We start from the raw sequence: 17,464 nt of genomic DNA, 5'->3' as shown, positions 1-17,464 counted from the left end.
AGGCCCTCCCTCATCTCCATCCTCAGCCCCTGCACCTGCCTCGTCTCCAGCCCCAGCCCCTTGCAGCCTCAGACTCTGGCTTCTGACAATCCTTTGCAGATTTCAGGGGCTGGTTATTTTTTTATTCTGGCAAAATATACATCCATAAAACTTGCCATTTTATAGTTTGTTTCTTGAGATTATCTCACTCTGTCGCCCAGGCTGGAGCACAACAGCACGATCATGGCTCACTGCAGCCTCCTGGGCTCAAGTGATCCTCCCGCCTCAGCCTCCCGAGTAGCTGGGACCAGGGGCATGCACCTTCATCCCTGGCTAATTTTTGTAATTTTTTATAGAGATGGGGTCTCCATGTTGCTCGGTCTGGTCTCGAACTCCTGGGCTCAAGTGATCCACCTGCCTTGGCCTCCCAAAGTGCTGGGATTACAGGCGTGAGCCACCACACCCGGCCTAAAGTTTGTCATGTTAGCCACATTTAAGGGCACAGGTCAGCAGCGGTAAACACGTTCCCATAGTTGTGCAGCTGTTACCGACACCCATCTCTAGAACTTCTTCGTTTTCCCAAAGGAAACCGCACCCATGGTACGACCTCCCTGGCCTTCCCACAGCCTCAGGGTTTGGCGACCTTCATCCCCAGGACCTACCCTTCTGCCTCCAGGAGCCCTGCCTGGTGTCCACGCCACACTAGGGCGCCCTGCCACGGGCTTTGAACCCAACCCTGGTGCACCTGAACTTGTTCAGCATTGGCCATTCCTGGCAGGTCAGACTGTGAGCTCCTCTGCTCTGATGGACGCATGGACGGCTGCCACCTGGCCGGACAGGTGCAGAGGGGAGGTGCCGCCTTCTCTGGGGACAGGGCTGGGGCAGAACCCACCCGGCTGGAAAGTGCAGCTCTAGGGAACAAGCGCAAACTTCAGAAGCCTTTGTCGTGAATGCATTTTCCTCCTGCCTCTTGGGCCAGATCTTATTGATTTTTTTTTTATGAAAATGTATAATCATCAAAAAACTTTAGGTTTAAAAGCATGGAGCCGATGGCTATGCTTGATGCATTAATGGGAGGAAGTGGGGATGTTAACTTCAGGGAGGGCTCCTGGGGGAGCTGGGGAAGGCTGCTGTGTCCAGCAGGGCGGGTGGTGCCCCCTGGAGCCCTGGACTCTGCGACGCGTGTACTAAGCCGAGGCCGCCTTCAGCCCGTAGCCATCCCGAGCGTGAACCTTTCGTGTCTGCTTCTGGGAGGGTGGAAGGGTGAAGCTGCTGAGGGGGGGAAGGGAGGGGCTCTGCTTGCTGAGTTTGCCATGTGCCCCTGGCCCTTTCAGGTGCAAGCATCAACCCCATGGTGCCAATGGGGAGACGGGCCTGGAGGCCCCCCAGGCTGAAAGGCCAGGCCTCCCGTGCTGTCCGTGGAGGTCGGGGTCTTCCTCTGCCTGTGCGTCCTCTAACTCACCCTGCGTTTTCCATGCCCCTGGTCTAGGGTGAGGCTCGGGTCCTGGGGACTGAGGGGCAGGCGGGTGTCACGGTGAGAGCTGGGCTGGGTTGGGCCTCCCTCCAGAAGACTTCCCGGGGCTCCTGTGGCACCAAGGATGGGGCAGACGGTGGCACACATGGCCTCCCCTGGGCACAGAGCCAGACTATGGAGGGACCCGGTTGGCTACACCCTGGCTGGGACTTTGGGGTCATGGTGGGAGCAGCAGCCACGGGTCTCGCTTGGACACGGGTCTGAGCTCACTGTGGCCTCCTTCCTCAGCCTCCTGACCAGGGCCCTGCGGCTGGAGGGTGGGTGGAGGGTGGCGGGTGGAGGGTGGGCTGCTGGTGCCCCTCAGGCAGCAAGAGGCGCCCTTCCAATCCCAGTGTCCTCCCCGCTAGCCCCAGAAAGGCTGAGTGGCCCCCCAGGTCCTCTGCAAGGAGACCATATCAGGTCCCAGCCCTCATCTCCTGACAAACCTCACGTTCCTAGGAGGAAGCAGGCCTGGCTGGAGCGTGGCAGGCGCAGCCTCCCTGACTCTGGACCCTGTCAGATCAGTGCAAGTGCCAGGCAGACCCCGCGTGGGAGCTGTGTGCTTGGGACTGATGCAAACACTGGCTGGGCTCTCAGGCGAGGGTGGGAGGCCAGGCCCCAGGACCTTCTGAGAGAGGCAGGAGGGCAGACACGGGACACCGTGCGGCGGCTTCGGCGAGTGCAGCCACGTAGAGTGTTTGGGCTGAGGGCACACTGTGTCCCACCGCCCCATACCTGTGCGAGGGCTCCCAGACACGTGCTGGGCGCAGGAATCATAGCATTTTTTGTTTGATTGTTTTTTGAGATGGAGTCTTGCTCTGTCACCCAGGCTGGAGTGCAGTGGCGTGATCTCGGTGCAGCCTCCACCTCCCAGGTCCAAGCGATTCTCCCGCCTCAGCCTCCCGAGTAGCTGGGATTACAGGTGCCCGCCACCACGCCCAGCTAATTTTTGTATCTTTAGTAGAGATGGGGTTTCACCATGGCCAGGCTGGTCTTGAACTCCTGACCTCAAGTGATCCGCCTGCCTCGGCCTCCCAAAGTGCTGGGATTACAGGTGTGAGCCACCGCGCCCGGCCCAAGAATAGCATTTTTAAAGGAAGAAAAGCAAGGTACGAAGATGGGTCACAACCTTAGTGCCCCACTGGGAGGCTGGTGCCCGTGGCGTGGCATGGTGTGGTGTGCGTGAGATACGTACGGAAGCTCGTGGGGGCTTCCATGGCTCCGGCCTAGGGCAGCACTCACAGGGCACACGGCCTTGGGGGTGTGACGAGCTGGGCCGTGGGTGCGCTGTCCTCTGGGGTGGGGGCTGGCCATCCTCTGTTGGCAACGCAGCTGACATCCATCTCCCCGCAGCCTGCCTGCTCCGTTTCAGCGGGCTCTCGCTGGTCTACCTGCTCTTCCTGCTGCTGCTGCCCTGGTTCCCTGGCCCCACCCGGCACAGCCTCCAAGGTAAGGCCAGGGGACCCCGTCCGTGCTCTCAGGGTGGGAGGGGGTGGACATTCGTTTGGGGCCAAAATTCATACAGGTTTCCTCACCTTCAACCACCCGGGGTGAAAGGTGAGGGGTCCCGAGAAAAATTTCTTTTCTTTTTTTTTTTTTTGTGATGGAGTCTCACTCTGTCGCCCAGGCTGGAGTGCAGTGGCGCGATCTTGGCTCACTTCAAGCTCCGCCTCCCGGGTTAAAGTAATCCTCGCACCTCAGTCTCCCAAGTAGCTGCAATTATAGCTGTGAGCCACCACGCCAGCCATCAAAGTTTCTTATTTTAATCGTAGACCCCAAGCTAAGCTCAGAATCTTTTCTGATCCGTGTTGCAGGGGCTGTTGGAGGCAAAGGGGGCCACAGGGGTGGAGTCCCTGTGTCCCCTGGGAGGCCACAGGGAGTGGGTGGGCCCCAACTGCCCGCTCCCTGCAGGCTCCAGGCACTTTTCCTCCCTGCTAAGGCTCTGGTGGCGTGGAAGTTCCAGCCGCCTCTACCGCCCTCCCGCTGCCCGCCGTGGAGTTGGACCTCAGTTGACCTTGACCCACTTGCCGGTGGGGAGCTGGGGCCCGCCTTGGGAACCACCTTGGGGTCTGAGCCGGGCCAGGACTGTGCTTCTCTCCCGTATCCTCCAAACAGAGGGCAGTGAGGCCACACGCCAAGCCTGCAGCCTGGGTGATGAGGGTGGCGGCAAACCCTCCATCCTGTGACGTGTCACCTGCCTGCCCTGTGGGGGCCATGTCCATTTTGTGCCCACGTTTTAGGAGAGCGGGTTTTGGAACAAACACTCAGAGACCTGTCCCCAAAGGCCATGAGCCAAACGTGGGTGGGGCCGGGCCCTCTGCTGGCCTTTGGGTTTTGGAAGGTGAAGAGCCGCTGAAAGGAAGGAAGGTTCCCAGGGAGGGCAAGTGTAGAGAACGAGAGACCTTCCCCAGCAGAGGGCGGAGAAGAGGCCAAGCAGGACCGGGGGGCATGACTGTGGGGGCACGCTCTTGGGCACCACCTTCTGGGAGGTGCTGGATGCAGCAGGTTGGCTGCATGGGGGCCTGTCTGTGGCTGTGAGGTGTCCACCGGGCTGCATTTTTCCAGGGGACTCTGGGGAGGATTTGCTTCCTCTTCCAGCTGCTCCAGGCGCCTACCTTCCTGGGCTTGGGGCCTCTCCCTCCATCTCCAGAGCCAGTGGGGTGGGGTCAGGATCACACCCCGTCTCTCCTCCCTCTCCCCCTACGGTAGCCCTGCGGCTGCGTCCCATCTGCCTCCCCGGCTAATCCAGGCCGACCTCCCTGGTTTAAGATCAGCTGTTGAGCAGCTTTCGTCTGCTGCCTGGACTCCCCTCTGTGTGTGAGCTCCCGTGTTCACAGATTCTGGGGACTGGGATGCAGGCATCTTTGAGGTCCATCATTCTGCCAGCTGCAGGTGGGAGGCCACCCTCCAGCCTCGCCACATCTGGCTGGAAGCATCCCACAGGTTCCCTCCTAGCTCAGGGTGCTTTGGGGCGGGTACTGGTCTTTTTTACTTATTTTTTTGGGACGGAGTCTCGCTCTGTCGCCCAGGCTGGAGTGCAGTGGCACAATCTCGGCTCACTGCAAGCTCCGCCTCCCGGGTTCACGCCATTCTCCTGCCTCAGGCCCGAGTAGCTGGGACTACAGGCGCCCGCCACCTCGCCCGGCTAGTTTTTTGTATGTTTAGTAGAGACGTGGTTTCACCATGTTAACCAGGATGGTCTCGACCTCCTGACCTCGTGATCCGCCCGTCTCGGCCTCCCAAAGTGCTGGGATTACAGGCTTGAACCACTGCGCCCGGCCAGCACTGGTCTTTTATACTTATTTTTTTGAGACGGATTCTTGCTCTGTCACCCAGGCTGGAGTGCAGTGGCACAATCTCGGCTCATTGCAACCTCCGTCTCCCGGGTTCAAGTGATTCTCCCGCCTCGGCCTCCCGAGTAGCTGGGATTGTAGGCACCCACCATCATGCCCGGGTAATTTTTGTATTTTTTTAGAGACAGGGGTTTTACCATGTTGGTCAGGCTGGTCTTGAACTCCTGACCTCAGGTGATCCACCCGCCTCGGCCAGGATTACAGGCATGAGCTACCGTGCTTTTTTTTTTTTTTTTTTTTTTTTTTTTTTTTTTTGAGTGGGGGTCTTGCTTGGTTGCCCAGGCTGGAGGGCAGTGGCATGATCATGGCTCATTGCAGCCTCCACCTCCTGGGCTCAAGTGATCCTCCTGCCTCAGCCTCCCAAGATGCTGCGATTACAGGTGCGAGTCACTGTGCCCAGCACAGGCACTGATCTTGGGTCACGGGTAGAATTCAGGGGTGCAGAGAGGCATTTTGGGGAGGGGCCCAGTGCGGCCGAGTGCTGGGAGTCGCTGGGACCCGAGGCCAAAACCTCTCCAGGATGCATGGCTGGGGATGGGTGGGCACCTCCCCATCCTGGTCCCCATCCTGGGCCTCCCCTTTGCTCTGTGGAGCCGGTGCTATCTGTTCCCAGGCCCCTGGCGTTTCCCCGTTTGTTCCGTAAATATTTCATGCCCCGGGCGCAACTGGAAACACTTTCCTTTGATCGGCAGTGAGGGAAGGCAGGCGTCCAGCCAGGCCAGGGGAGGAGCTGGGCTGGGAAGATCTGGAGTGGACCCGGGAGGACTTCCCTGCCTGAGCCTCCTCAGGGGCCTTTCAGAGATGGAGACGCTGCCCAGTTTTCCAGGAGGGAGAGAGGAAAGTGTGAGGCTTGCCCGAGCCGAGTGCCCGGGGCTTTATGATTTGTGCAGCTGCTGGGCTTGGCGCGGCCCTGGTGGAAGGTTTGACGCCATCCGGGCCTTGGTCCCCCTGTAGGCGTCAGCCTGACCCTTGCGGGGCTGGAGGTTGAGCTCAGACTGAGCAGGGAGGAGAGGGGCTGGGGCGGTGGGAACAGACCCTGGTGGTCCAGGCGGGGCTGCAGGCAGAGCCACAGGGGTCGGCTCCCAGAGACCTGCTTGTCATTTAGGGACTCAGAAGCCCCATCCTGCCTTAGGATAAAACCCACCTCCAAGACTGACCCTGCTGTCTGGAGAGAGACCACTCCCCCATCTCACCATGCCCCCTGCACGGAGGCCCTGCCACCCTCTTCAGCCTCACTGGTCCCCCCGCTCTGCCAGCCTTGTGTAGTCTCCATCCTCTGCCTCAAAAGCCCCCTCTCGTGGCCCTGCAGCTCAGCCCTAGCTCAGTCGCTGGTGGGTGTCATGGCTCAGCCTCAAGGCACCCTGGGTCCCTTGGCTGGTCCCATGCACACCCCACGGATCAGGTTCCGGGGGGCTCCCGTGCACACCCCAAGGATCAGCTCCACACTCCCCATGGATCAGGCCCGGCCCTCGTCCAGCAGGTGTGGGGTGGTGTCTACAGACCACTCATCAGGACGTTGCCATGGTGGGGCCCCTGAGCCTTTGCAGGCTGGGCAGGGGTCCAAGGGCTCCAGCTCTGGGGGAGGTCCGTGCTCTGTCAACCATCCGGTCTGTGGTGCCCTGGGGCCTCCCCGCCCCTTCCTGCTTCCTCCTGAGAGCCCTGCAAGCTGGAAGGGGAGCCCGGCACCTTATTTTTATTTTTATTTTTTTTGAGACAGCGTCTCGTTCTGTCACCCAGGCTGGAGTGCAGTGGCGCGATCTCGGCTCACTGCAAGCTCCGCCTCCCGGGTTCAAGTAAAAGTGATTCTCCTGCCTCAGCCTCCTGAGTAGCTGAGATTACAGATGCCCATCACCACGCCTGGCTATTTTTTGTATTTTTAGTAGAAACAGGGTTCTACCATGTTGACTACCAGGTTTCACCATGTTGACCACGCTGGTCTCAAACTCCTGACCTGAGGTGATCCACCCGCCTCGGCCTCCCAAAGTTGTGAGCCACTGTGCCCGGCCCCCTGCACCTTCTTCTGGGTGGGCAAGGGCCATGCTGAGCCCCTCCCCTGCCATGGATAGGGGTGGCAAGAACAGTCCGTTCCCCATGGGCTCCCTCCAGCAGGCAGCGGATGGGCCGGGGCCCACACAGTGGTTCAGGAACAAAGGCAGATGGGCGGCTGCCTGCCAGAGCTGGGCGGGTCCCTGGCCCAAGCCTCCTCTCACTCCCTTTCCCAGCATGGAGAGAGCACTGTAAGCTGGGCCGTGGCCTATAGGGTGTGTCCTGCCGGGAGGGAGTTGGAGTCGGGGGCAGGAGACCCCACTCGGCCTCCTGGGCTCCTGGAAGAGGCAACAGTGGGTCCCTGAGGAGGTGGCCTGATCTCCATCCTCGGCTCAGCCTGGCTTTCGCAGCTTTGCATTTGGGGGCGGGACCTGCAGGGGGAGCGTGAGGGGGTGGGTGGGGGCAGGGGCTGCAGGTGGAGGAAGGAGAAAGCCATCTGACCCCTAGAGGTCATGCTGTTTGCATGGGAGAAGAGGGCCGGCGTCAGGGTGCCCCCTCGGCCTCTGTGTGCACCCCCCTGCCCCGTGCAGGTCAGCAGGACCTCGGTCCCTCTGCACGTTCGGGCCCCCTCCCGTCTCCAGCAGTGTCTCTTCCGGGGGTGCCCCTCGAACTCTCAGCTCCCTAGTCTGATCCAGCCCAGGCAGGGAGCGGTCGTGCCACACGGCCAGGGGTGGCCTCCAGGCCAGGCTGCGGCCCCCTCGACCCTGGGGGAGGGATCATGGCCCAGCCGTTCTAACATGTCCAGACCAGGACACTCTGGCCAGCCCGAGAACTGAACCAGGAAGGAGGCAGGGAAAGGGGAAGGAGGAGGACAACAGGGAGGCAGTGACCTCCGAGTTGGAGCCAGAGACGGACATCCTGGACTGTCATTGTGCAGGGCAAGGCAGGAGGGCGGGAGCCAGGTGGCCTGGGAGCCCCTCCCTGCCCAGGGGTCTCTGGTCAGGCACTTCCTTCCCAGGCTGCTGGATCGTGTGTGCAGGGAACCCATCAGCCTGGCTGTTCAAGGGCCCAGATGTCCTCTTGGTGCCCGGGGGGTCCTTGACAGCACCAGCAGGAGCTCCACATGCCTATGGGGCAGGTGCCCTGCGGGTCTCTCTCTGTAGGACTCAGAATACCTTCTGCAATGGCACGTGCTCTCCCTGAGTGCCCAGTGCCACGGAGGGCCCCGCTGGCAAGGTCACTTCAATGTCAGGCTGGAGGATGCAGCGAGCAGGACTCACAGCCCAGGTGCCTGGGCAGGCCTGGCAGGAGCCCATTCCCCGGGTCAGTGCTCTCAGGTCACCCCACAGTGACAGAGGCGGAGACGCGGGCCCCTGCCTGGTGCCCTCCTGCTGCCAGACTTGTGCTCTGCTGAAGAGCGGCTGGCGCAGCACGTAGGAGCCCGGCACAGGGGTTCTGAGCAGTGAGAAGCCCGGCCCCTGTGGGTTCGGGGCAGGGAGGCCCTGGAAGGTCCTGTCTTTCAGGAGCCCTGCACAGCCCCCACTGGTGGTGGCTCCTGCTAGTGCTGGGGCTGCAGCCTCTCTTCCTGGTCTCTGTTTTCCATTTCTCCTTCCCACTCTCCCTCCTGCTCACCCCTCCCACCCTCCACAGGTCAGAGGTCATAGCTGCAGGGTCAGCAGGTCAGGGCCTGGGGCAACCCTAGGAAGGCGTGAGTGAGAAGCTGGTCCAAACCTGCCTCGGCTGCCTGGCGGTGCGGATGGGGGTCCCGGGCATCCCTGAGTGCTGCCTCGCGGTCAGGCTTAGGGATATGCAGGGTGCCTTGGACGTGGGTCACGAGTCATCACTCCAGAAAGAGGAAGCTGAGTGTCCAAGGCCAATCCCGAGTCTGTCGCCTAACACCGACTGTGCCCAAAAAACTGAACAGAGTGGACACAGGCCCTAAGTTGGCGCCCTGAGGCCGAGAGAGGGCAGGTGTGTGGTGACATTCACCACCTCAGACCCAGACCCAGACCCAGACCCTGAATGTCCCTGAGCTCCACGAAGTTGTGAGAAGGGCCCGAGCTGCTCTACACTTTCTCGTGGCCGGTGGTACAGGAGTCGCTGCCCCAGGGTGAGGGCCCAGAGGCTCTGGCCAGAAGGCGCTGGGGTGGAGAGGGAAGCTGACCACAGCCCTGGGCTCAGGACTCAGAACCTGGTGGGCCAAGGACTTTGGTCCGGACCCCTGCTGGAGGGTGAGCTGTCCACATGTGTGCAGAGAGCAGAGGCGAAGTCAGGGCTCCTGAGTGCCCCCAGCCACAGGCGGTGCCCGCCCAGCCCCCGCTCTGCAGCCCAAGGCCTCCCTGCTGGGGGGCTGAGTCCAGTGGGGCCACAGGCAGCTGGGAGCAGGACAAGGCTGCCGGGCAACTGGATGGTGCTGCCGCTTCCTGCCAGGTGCAGGTACACAGCGAGAGAGTATGCGGTCTGGGGCCCAACCTGGCGCACAGCAGGTGCCTGAAATGCCAGGGCTGCCATGGGGACTGGGAACCATGCATAGAGATGCGACTTCTCCTTGCGGCCCCTCAGCCCCAGGGAAGCAGTTGCCCGCCCCACTTTTCTCGAGAACCATCCTGGCCCCGCTCCCACACCAGCCACGGCTGCTCAGGGGGAGCCCCCTCGCCACCCCCAACCCCGACCCTGGCCACGGCTGCTCAGGGGCGCTCCCCATGCCTTGGTCTCCATCCAACTGCAGCCCCCACTGGGGTGAGGTGGAGCTTCTCGCGTCTCCTTGTGTTTATTTCTTCTGCTTCCACAACTGAACGGTGACGGATATTTGCTGGATAAGTGAGCAAACCCCAGGTGGTAGCCTCCAAGCCTGGGAGGCCTTTTCCTGCCTGTGGGCCCCAGGCCCATCCTGCTGCCACCCCCAGGAGGGTGCCTGGCTCCTTGTCAGAATAGTGACACGAGTGGCCCTGGGAGGGCGTGGGGAGTGGGGCCGGCCTGCCTGCTGGGGTCCTGAGTCCATGCCGGGCATGCGTCTCAGGCCTCCGAGCTCTGACCTGGCTGGGGGCTATTGTCGGGCTGAGTGGCCTGGCCTGGGCTGGGGCCCCTCCCCATCCCCAGGACCAGCCTCACCCACCCACTCTGCCGCAGGTCACACAGGCCGCCTCCTGCGGGCGCTGCTGGGCCTCAGCCTGCTCTTCCTGGTGGCCCATCTCGCTCTCCAGATCTGCCTGCACACTGTACCTCACCTGGACCAGCTCCTGGGACCCAGCTGTGAGTCGCTGAGGGGGCGGGACAGGGGTAGCCATCCTGGGGGTCAGGGAGAGGGCCATGCAGTGACCCCAAGTCTCCTGGGGGGGGTCTACTCAGCCTGATTTATGTCTGGCCTGGATGGTCCCCGTGAAACACTCCAGGGATGACTGGGTCGTGGTGCTGACTGGGCAGAGCCTGACTGGGTTCCTCTGTCTTTCTCCGCAGGCAGCCGCTGGGAGACCCTCTCGCGACACATAGGGGTCACAAGGTTAAGACCGTCCCCCCCACCCCCAACCAGCGAGCCTCCCTTGGGGATTTCAGGCCCCAGGAAGTGGGGGGACCCAGGAGGGACGGGAGAGGGGGATGGGGACCTGGAGACTCATCCACATTCCATCCGCACTCTCCCCCGCGCCTGTCCTCCTGCTCTGACTGCGGCTGCTCCCTGCTTTCCGCAGGCTGGACCTGAAGGACATTCCCAACGCCATCCGGCTGGTGGCCCCTGACCTGGGCATCTTGGTGGTCTCCTCTGTCTGCCTCGGCCTCTGCGGGCGCCTTGCAAGGAATACCCAGCAGAGCCCACATACGCAGGAGCTGGTGAGGGCAGCTGCATCACCCATGTGTCAGGGAGGTCATTTGAGAGCTGTGGTCTCAGCCATTTTGAGGGTTAATCTTTTAAAAACAAATGTAGACTTTTTAGTTGTAAGTTGGTGTTAAAGAGGGGAGGAACTTCCATGTCCCACCCCGGGCCCAGCCTGCGGTTCTATCCTTTCTGACCTGTTTCTACCCGGGCTCTGCCTCTGGTGGGAAACCTCCAGGCCCTGAGGTGGTGTCTGTTTTGCCCTTAGAAACTCTTCACGGGGGGATTGTCTGGGGCCACGCGGTGGTGGGAACCTGCAGTGCTGGGCAGTGGGTCTGGCTGGAGAGCCGCTGCAGACGGGCTGAGAAGGGGCGGCCCCGGCGGGAGGCCTCGGCCCCAGGCAGAGAGGTTGTCGGCCCAGAGCCCCAGCAGGGGCCTCGGCCCCAGGAGCGACGGGCCTGAAGCAGGGCCTCTGTCCTCGGAGTGGGAGGCAGAGTGAACTTTAGCTGCTACGAGACTTCGAGGTCTGGCCCCGGGAATCTCCGAGCTACGGCCACCTCCCACGGGCAGGGAGTGAGCTGGGGCCTGCGTCACTGCTGCTCAGCCCCTCTCACCCCTACCCGGTCCCACACTCGCCATCCCCAGGCTCAGCCGGGATTTATGGTCACCTGGGTGTCCTGGCCCATGAACTCCCTGCCCCGGGCACCCAGCCTCCTCCCACCTCACCCTCCCAGTGCCCACTCGTCAGTCAGCTGATGCTTGCTGGGCACATGGACCCGAGAGGGAAAGGGGCTCCCCAAGCCACATGGTAGGTTGGGTGCAGCTGCTCAGCCTGCAGAGGCGGGCTGCCCTCCTGCCTGTCCTGTCCCCGCACCATGGAACAAGGCTGGCACCCACATTTCAGAGGCGGGAATGGGGACCTGGAGTGGCTTTTCCGGGCATTTAAGGGGGTCCGGTCATCGTGGGGGCTGTGCTGCTGCCTGTCCTCTGAGAGACCTGCCCCTCCCTCGTCAGCCCCTCCATGCTGATGAGGGAGGGCCCGAGCTTCCTGGAGCTTGGCTGCTGGGACGGGGCTGGGGGGCTGGACTCTGGTCAGCTTCCTCTTGGTGTGATGGGAGCCTGAGCGTGCAGCTGCGCCCTGGCCGGCCAGTGTGGACAGACTTCAGAGTGCGGTGGGGGCACCAGGCACCTCCAGGACACCATTCTGAAACCCAGATCTAGAAGCCCCATGACCCGGCCTGGCAGGGCCCCTGGGAGACCCTCACTCCCACATACGGGCAACACACAACGTGTGTGCAGGCATGCGGCAGAGTGTGCCAGCCAGCCCGAGGGGCGCCGGCCGCTGGAGGAGGTGAGGGGCGTCTGCAGCGTGGCTGTGGCACGTGGGGCCCAAATCAGGGCCAGGCCTACCCCTCGGTGGCCTCACACCTGTCCTCCCACAGCAGCTGCCTCTGTTCTTTCCACTCCCAGAAATGCTCATTTTTCACGGCTCTGCTCAGAAGATTTCCCAGGGCCAGGGCCAGGCTGTGGACGGGGTGAGCTCAGGCCTTCCAGCCCCAGCCCTGGCGCTCTGGGGTCTGGTGGGAGAGCCCCGGGCGTGAGCGATGGCACCCTGCGTTCTGATCCAGCCTCGCCCCCCGCTGCTGTGTGGTCTCTCAGAGGGGTGGGCTCAGGGTCCAGGCCTCTCCTGCCCTGATTTCCCTGTTCCCCTGGCCTTGGAGCCTCCCAGCAGCCCCTGCAGCCCTGGAGGCCTATGAGGACAGGACCGGTCTGGCTCATCTGTCCCGTCAAGCCCCCATCCCGTTTGACAGAAGGGGAACAGGCTCCGAGAGGCTAAGTGACTTGCCTGAGACTGTCAGAGCTGGGATGGTGCCTATCATCCAGCCCCACAGCCTGTGCTCTCAGCCTGGGCGCCTGGCGCCTCAGCCACCAGGAGAGCCCCCGAGTCACAGATGGGGACACTGGGCTGCTGGCAGCCAGGCCAGAGCCGGGGCATCTGACGACAGCCGTGTTCTTTCCACCACACCCTGGCTTTCCCCTGTGTTTGGGAAACGGCTGTTCTGGGAAATCTTTAGTCAGGACCAGGGAAAACAGGCTGTCCGGTCTCTCCCCCGACCCCGGGCCGGCCTGTCACTTCTAGGCAGCTGGCAGCCTCTGTCTCCCCAGAGGCTCGGCAAGGGCAGGAGCACCACCCCTAACTTCTAGGCACAGCCACCCAGAAGGCTGGCAGGGGTACCCAGGAGACCCTGGAGCCTGGCCATGTCCCTCAGGCCCGCTTGGTCTCTGGAGACCCCCCGGGGTGCAGACAGGGCCCCGCTGCTCCCTGGGCGCGTGGTTCAGGGTGACGAGGCGCTCTAGGACAGCCTGCGGTCGGCCTGTACCTGGCAAGGTCATCATGTGCCTGGACTTGCCAGGACAGACCGTGGGTCTTCAGCCAGGGTGAGAACTGCTACCAGGAAGGCCTGCAGGGCCTGTGGGCTCGAGTGAGGAAGTAGGAAGGTGTCAGGCAGACCTCAGGGAGGCTGGGGCCTGTGCTCAGGGAGGCTGGCCTGTGGCCCTCACAGGGGCAGCTGTGGACGTGGCCACCTCCCGCTCTCCTGGCTGGGCAGATGTGGGCTGCAGAGGTGGCCTCTGTGATACACCTGACCTTGCCCCTGCCCGTGACCTTGGCAGGATGATGACGAGAGGGATGTGGATGCCAGCCCCCCGGCAGGGCTGCAGGAAGCCGCAGCGCTGGCCCCTACACGGAGGTCACGGCTGGCCGCCCGTTTCCGCGTCACTGCCCACTGGCTGCTGGTGGCGGCTGGGCGGGTCCTGGCCGTAACACTGCTCGCACTGGCAGGTACGCGCCGAGGCAGGGGCACTGGCAGTCACACTGGGAGGGGTCTTGGAGTTCCCTGATGACCGTGGAGATAGTGGGACATATGACACCAGCCAGGTACAACCCTGTGTGCCCCTGCCCTGCCCCGCAGGCATCGCCCACCCCTCGGTCCTCTCCAGCGTCTACCTGCTGGTCTTCCTGGCCATCTGCACCTGGTGGGCCTGCCACTTCCCCATCAGCACTCTGGGCTTCAACAGACTCTGCGCCGCAGTGGGCTGCTTCAGTACCGGCCATCTCCTCTCCCTCTACTGCTACCAGACGCCCTTGGCACAGGCTCTGCTCCCGCCTGCCGGCATCTGGGCTAGGTAACGGCTTGCCACACGGCCCCTTTTTCCTCCCGCCCTGGTCCTGCCCACCTGGCCCGTCTAACCCCTGTGGCCCCACTGCCTCCGGGGTGGTGGGCAGTGACAGGTCTTCTCTGGACAGGGTGCTGGGTCTCAAGGACTTCGTGGGTCCTGCGAACTGTTCCAGCCCCCACGTGCTGGTCCTCAACACCAGCCTGGACTGGCCCATGTATGCCAGCCCCGGCGTCCTGCTGCTGCTGTGCTACGCCACGGCCTCTCTGCGCAAGCTCCGTGTGCACCGCCCCTCCGGCCAGGCGAGTACCTGCCACCCTTGGGGGGTGGGCCGAGGTCAGACCATGGGCTGGTCTCGGGACCTCCTGCCTCTGGGTGGGGTGTGGAGCTGGTCTGGGCTCAAGGCGCTGGTCTCTGCAGAGGAAGGAGGCGGCAAAGGGGGACGAGACTCGGGAGCTGGAGCTGGCAGAGCTGGACCAGTGGCCCCAGGATGGGGAGGCTGCCCAGGTGAGCAGCCAGGTAGGTGGAGGTGCCAGGGTGGGGGGCACTGGGCCAGCCCCTGCATGGCTCACCACTGCTTGTCCACAGCACGTGGTGCCCACAGCACCCGACACGGAGGCTGATAACTGCATCGTGCACGAGTTGACAGGCCAGAGCCCCATCCGGCAGCGGCCTGGTAAGTACCGTGCACTCCGAGGTACGGCTGGTAAGGGGGAGGCCGGTGCTGCCCCCTGGTGACCGCCTGGCGCTCTCGCATGCTCGCACAGCACCGCTGCCTGCTGCCCCCTCGGGCATCCATGTGTCGGTGTCCCTGACCCCTGAGACCCCCAGGGCAGCCGAGTGGCTGCATCGTTGATCCCCAAGACCCCATGGGGGGGCCCTTCAGTCTCCCAACCCCTCCCCAGAAAACATGGCTACGCCGTCTTGTGCTGTTCGCTCTGGGAGCTGCTCCAGGTGGACCAGTGGCCCCAGGAGGCCGCTCGTCCAGGGCAGGGGCTGGCCTGGGAACTCCGTGTTGGCCATGTCGCCTTGGGAGGGTCTGGGGGCTCTTTCTGGCTCCTTTCTTTCTTTACCCTAACCCTTGATTTTCCATTTTGCAATGTGTTTCTGAATGAAACAAGTGAAGCCGGGGCCCTGGGGTGGGGGTCCCGAGAGTCTTCAGGTGCACAGGGCTGGAAGCGGGGTCAGGGCCACCTTGTGCGCCCCACCCTTTCAAGGAAACTGAGGCCCAGAGAACAGCAGGTGCTGGCAGGGCGATCCCTGACGCTCGGGGAACAGTGTCAGCCCCACCACTGGAGCCCGTGTGTTCCGCCCATAGCCCACCATGGCCACCGGGGGTCTGTCCCTCCTGCTGTGTGCTTGCCCATGACCTGGATTTTAGGGCATAGTCAGGGTGGGGGGCGCCTGGAGATCACCCTGCCGGAGCTGACCTCTGTCCCCGCCTGCAGTGCGGCCCAAACGGGCTGAGCCCAGGGAGGCATCCCCACTCCACAGCCTAGGCCACCTCATCATGGACCAGAGCTATGTGTGCGCACTCATTGCCATGATGGTAGGCGGCCGTGGGGATCGGGATGGGATGGGGTGGCGGAAGGTGGCTGTGCAGCACCCCCTCCTCTGCGCAGGTGTGGGGCATTGCTGGGGGGGGGTGCGCTGGGCGGCCATGCAGGTCCCTTTGCCATGCAGGTGTGGAGCATCACCTACCACAGCTGGCTGACCTTTGTGCTGCTGCTCTGGGCCTGCCTCATCTGGACGGTGCGCAGCCGCCACCAGCTGGCCATGCTGTGTTCGCCCTGCATCCTGCTGTACGGGATGACGCTGTGCTGTCTGCGCTACGTGTGGGCCATGGACCTGCGCCCTGAGCTGCCCACCACCCTGGGCCCCGTCAGCCTGCGCCAGCTGGGGCTGGAGCACACCCGGTACCCCTGCCTGGACCTTGGCGCCATGGTGAGTGTGCACCACCACATCCAGGGGTGCCTGGGTGCATGGACCCGTCAGGGTCATCGTCCTGTTCAATGTCCATTGCTCAGGGGAGTAGCAGCACCAGGAAGGTAGATCCGTGTCTGTCTGTCACAATGGGGTCCCCATTCTGCCCACCCAGGGCCAGCCCAGAGTAGCTTCGCAGTGAGTGTTTGTTGAGCAAATAAACAGACAACCTTGTGTTGGCACGGGCACCACCCCTGCACCCCTGACGCTGTGTGTGAGCGTGGGCTCTGCCCACTGGCACAGCCCTGGGTCTCAGTGACAAGCTGTGCAGGCCATGTGTTCACGGGGTGCCTGTGTGTCCATGTGAGCTGGGTGCCAGCATCATGTCTGGTCACCTGTTTGCAGGCCAGTGGGTTGTGTCTCATCTTGTGAGACTTGTGAGCCCGTGTGTGCAAACACGTGCACCTGTGTGTACACCTCCACATAAGCCTGTGGGCATATGTGAACATGCATGTGGGTAAATGTGCACTCCGGCATGTGGATGTGTGTGCATGTGTGTACATGGATCTGTGCCCATGTGAACTAGTGAACCCGTGTGACTGCATGTGAGCGCGTGTGAACCCATGCACTCATCCGTGGGTATGGAAGTGTGTGCTCGTGTGCCTCTGGGTGGGTGTGAGCGAGAGGGTGTTTCGTGCCTGTGGGAGGCCGGTGTAGATGGGCTGGTGCCCGCTGCCTCCCTGAGGGCTCTTGCCCTGGCTGTGGGAGGGGTGCTGGGCCCCCCGGCTGACTGGGACATACCGCTCTTGTCGCAGTTGCTCTACACCCTGACCTTCTGGCTCCTGCTGCGCCAGTTTGTGAAAGAGAAGCTGCTAAAGCGGGCAGAGGCTCCAGCTGCGCTAACGGAGGTCACTGTGGCAGACACAGGTGAGTGGCAGGCCAGAGGTGGGAGTTGCCCTCCTGCCTGCCCGCCCCGATGCCATCGCCTGCCCCCTGGCTTGGCCCACAGAGCCCACGCGGACGCAGACGCTGCTGCAGAGCCTGGGGGAGCTGGTGAAGGGCGTCTATGCCAAGTACTGGATCTATGTGTGTGCCGGCATGTTCATCGTGGTCAGCTTCGCCGGCCGCCTCGTGGTCTACAAGATTGTCTACATGTTCCTCTTCCTGCTCTGCCTCACCCTCTTCCAGGTGGCTGGCGGGCCGGGGTGGGGGCTGGGGCACGGACCCTCCCCGCGGCCCTCACCGCCCCCCTCACCCGGCAGGTCTACTACAGCCTGTGGCGGAAGCTCCTCAAGGCCTTCTGGTGGCTCGTGGTGGCTTACACCATGCTGGTCCTCATCGCCGTCTACACCTTCCAGTTCCAGGACTTCCCCGCCTACTGGCGCAACCTCACTGGCTTCACCGATGAGCAGTGAGTCCAGGCTGGGGCGGTGGGGCAGCGGCGCTGACACCCCATGCACTTCCCCAGGGCTCCAGCGGCTCTGCCAGGGGCCGGGCCGGTGCTGATGCTAACCCTCCGCAGGCTGGGGGACCTGGGCCTGGAGCAGTTCAGCGTGTCCGAGCTCTTCTCCAGCATCCTGGTACCCGGCTTCTTCCTGCTGGCCTGCATCCTGCAGCTGCACTACTTCCACCGGCCCTTTATGCAGCTCACCGACATGGAGCACGTGTCCCCGCCCGGCAGGCGCCTCCCACGCTGGGCTCACAGGTGCGGCCCCGCCCTCCCTG

General features: G+C 63.0%; 1 protein-coding gene across 1 annotated transcript in view; it reads left to right on the top strand.

The window, feature by feature from the left end:
- Positions 1–17,464, top strand: part of PIEZO1 (piezo type mechanosensitive ion channel component 1) — a 67,134-nt gene that overhangs the window by 31,498 nt on the left and 18,172 nt on the right. Inside the window, exons 2-16 of the mRNA XM_050773805.1 lie at positions 2,846–2,941; positions 9,961–10,083; positions 10,288–10,330; positions 10,518–10,656; positions 13,313–13,481; positions 13,612–13,825; positions 13,947–14,118; positions 14,237–14,323; positions 14,405–14,492; positions 15,265–15,365; positions 15,500–15,760; positions 16,555–16,666; positions 16,749–16,927; positions 17,002–17,150; positions 17,262–17,444. Coding sequence (XP_050629762.1) covers positions 2,846–2,941; positions 9,961–10,083; positions 10,288–10,330; positions 10,518–10,656; positions 13,313–13,481; positions 13,612–13,825; positions 13,947–14,118; positions 14,237–14,323; positions 14,405–14,492; positions 15,265–15,365; positions 15,500–15,760; positions 16,555–16,666; positions 16,749–16,927; positions 17,002–17,150; positions 17,262–17,444 — 2,116 coding nt within the window. The remainder of the gene's footprint in view (positions 1–2,845; positions 2,942–9,960; positions 10,084–10,287; positions 10,331–10,517; positions 10,657–13,312; positions 13,482–13,611; positions 13,826–13,946; positions 14,119–14,236; positions 14,324–14,404; positions 14,493–15,264; positions 15,366–15,499; positions 15,761–16,554; positions 16,667–16,748; positions 16,928–17,001; positions 17,151–17,261; positions 17,445–17,464) is intronic.

The sequence above is a fragment of the Macaca thibetana genome, chromosome 20 (assembly GCF_024542745.1).
Source record: "Macaca thibetana thibetana isolate TM-01 chromosome 20, ASM2454274v1, whole genome shotgun sequence".
Lineage (NCBI taxonomy): Eukaryota > Metazoa > Chordata > Mammalia > Primates > Cercopithecidae > Macaca > Macaca thibetana.
Note: the sequence above shows the minus strand (reverse complement) of the source record. Positions and strands in the feature narration are given on the sequence as shown.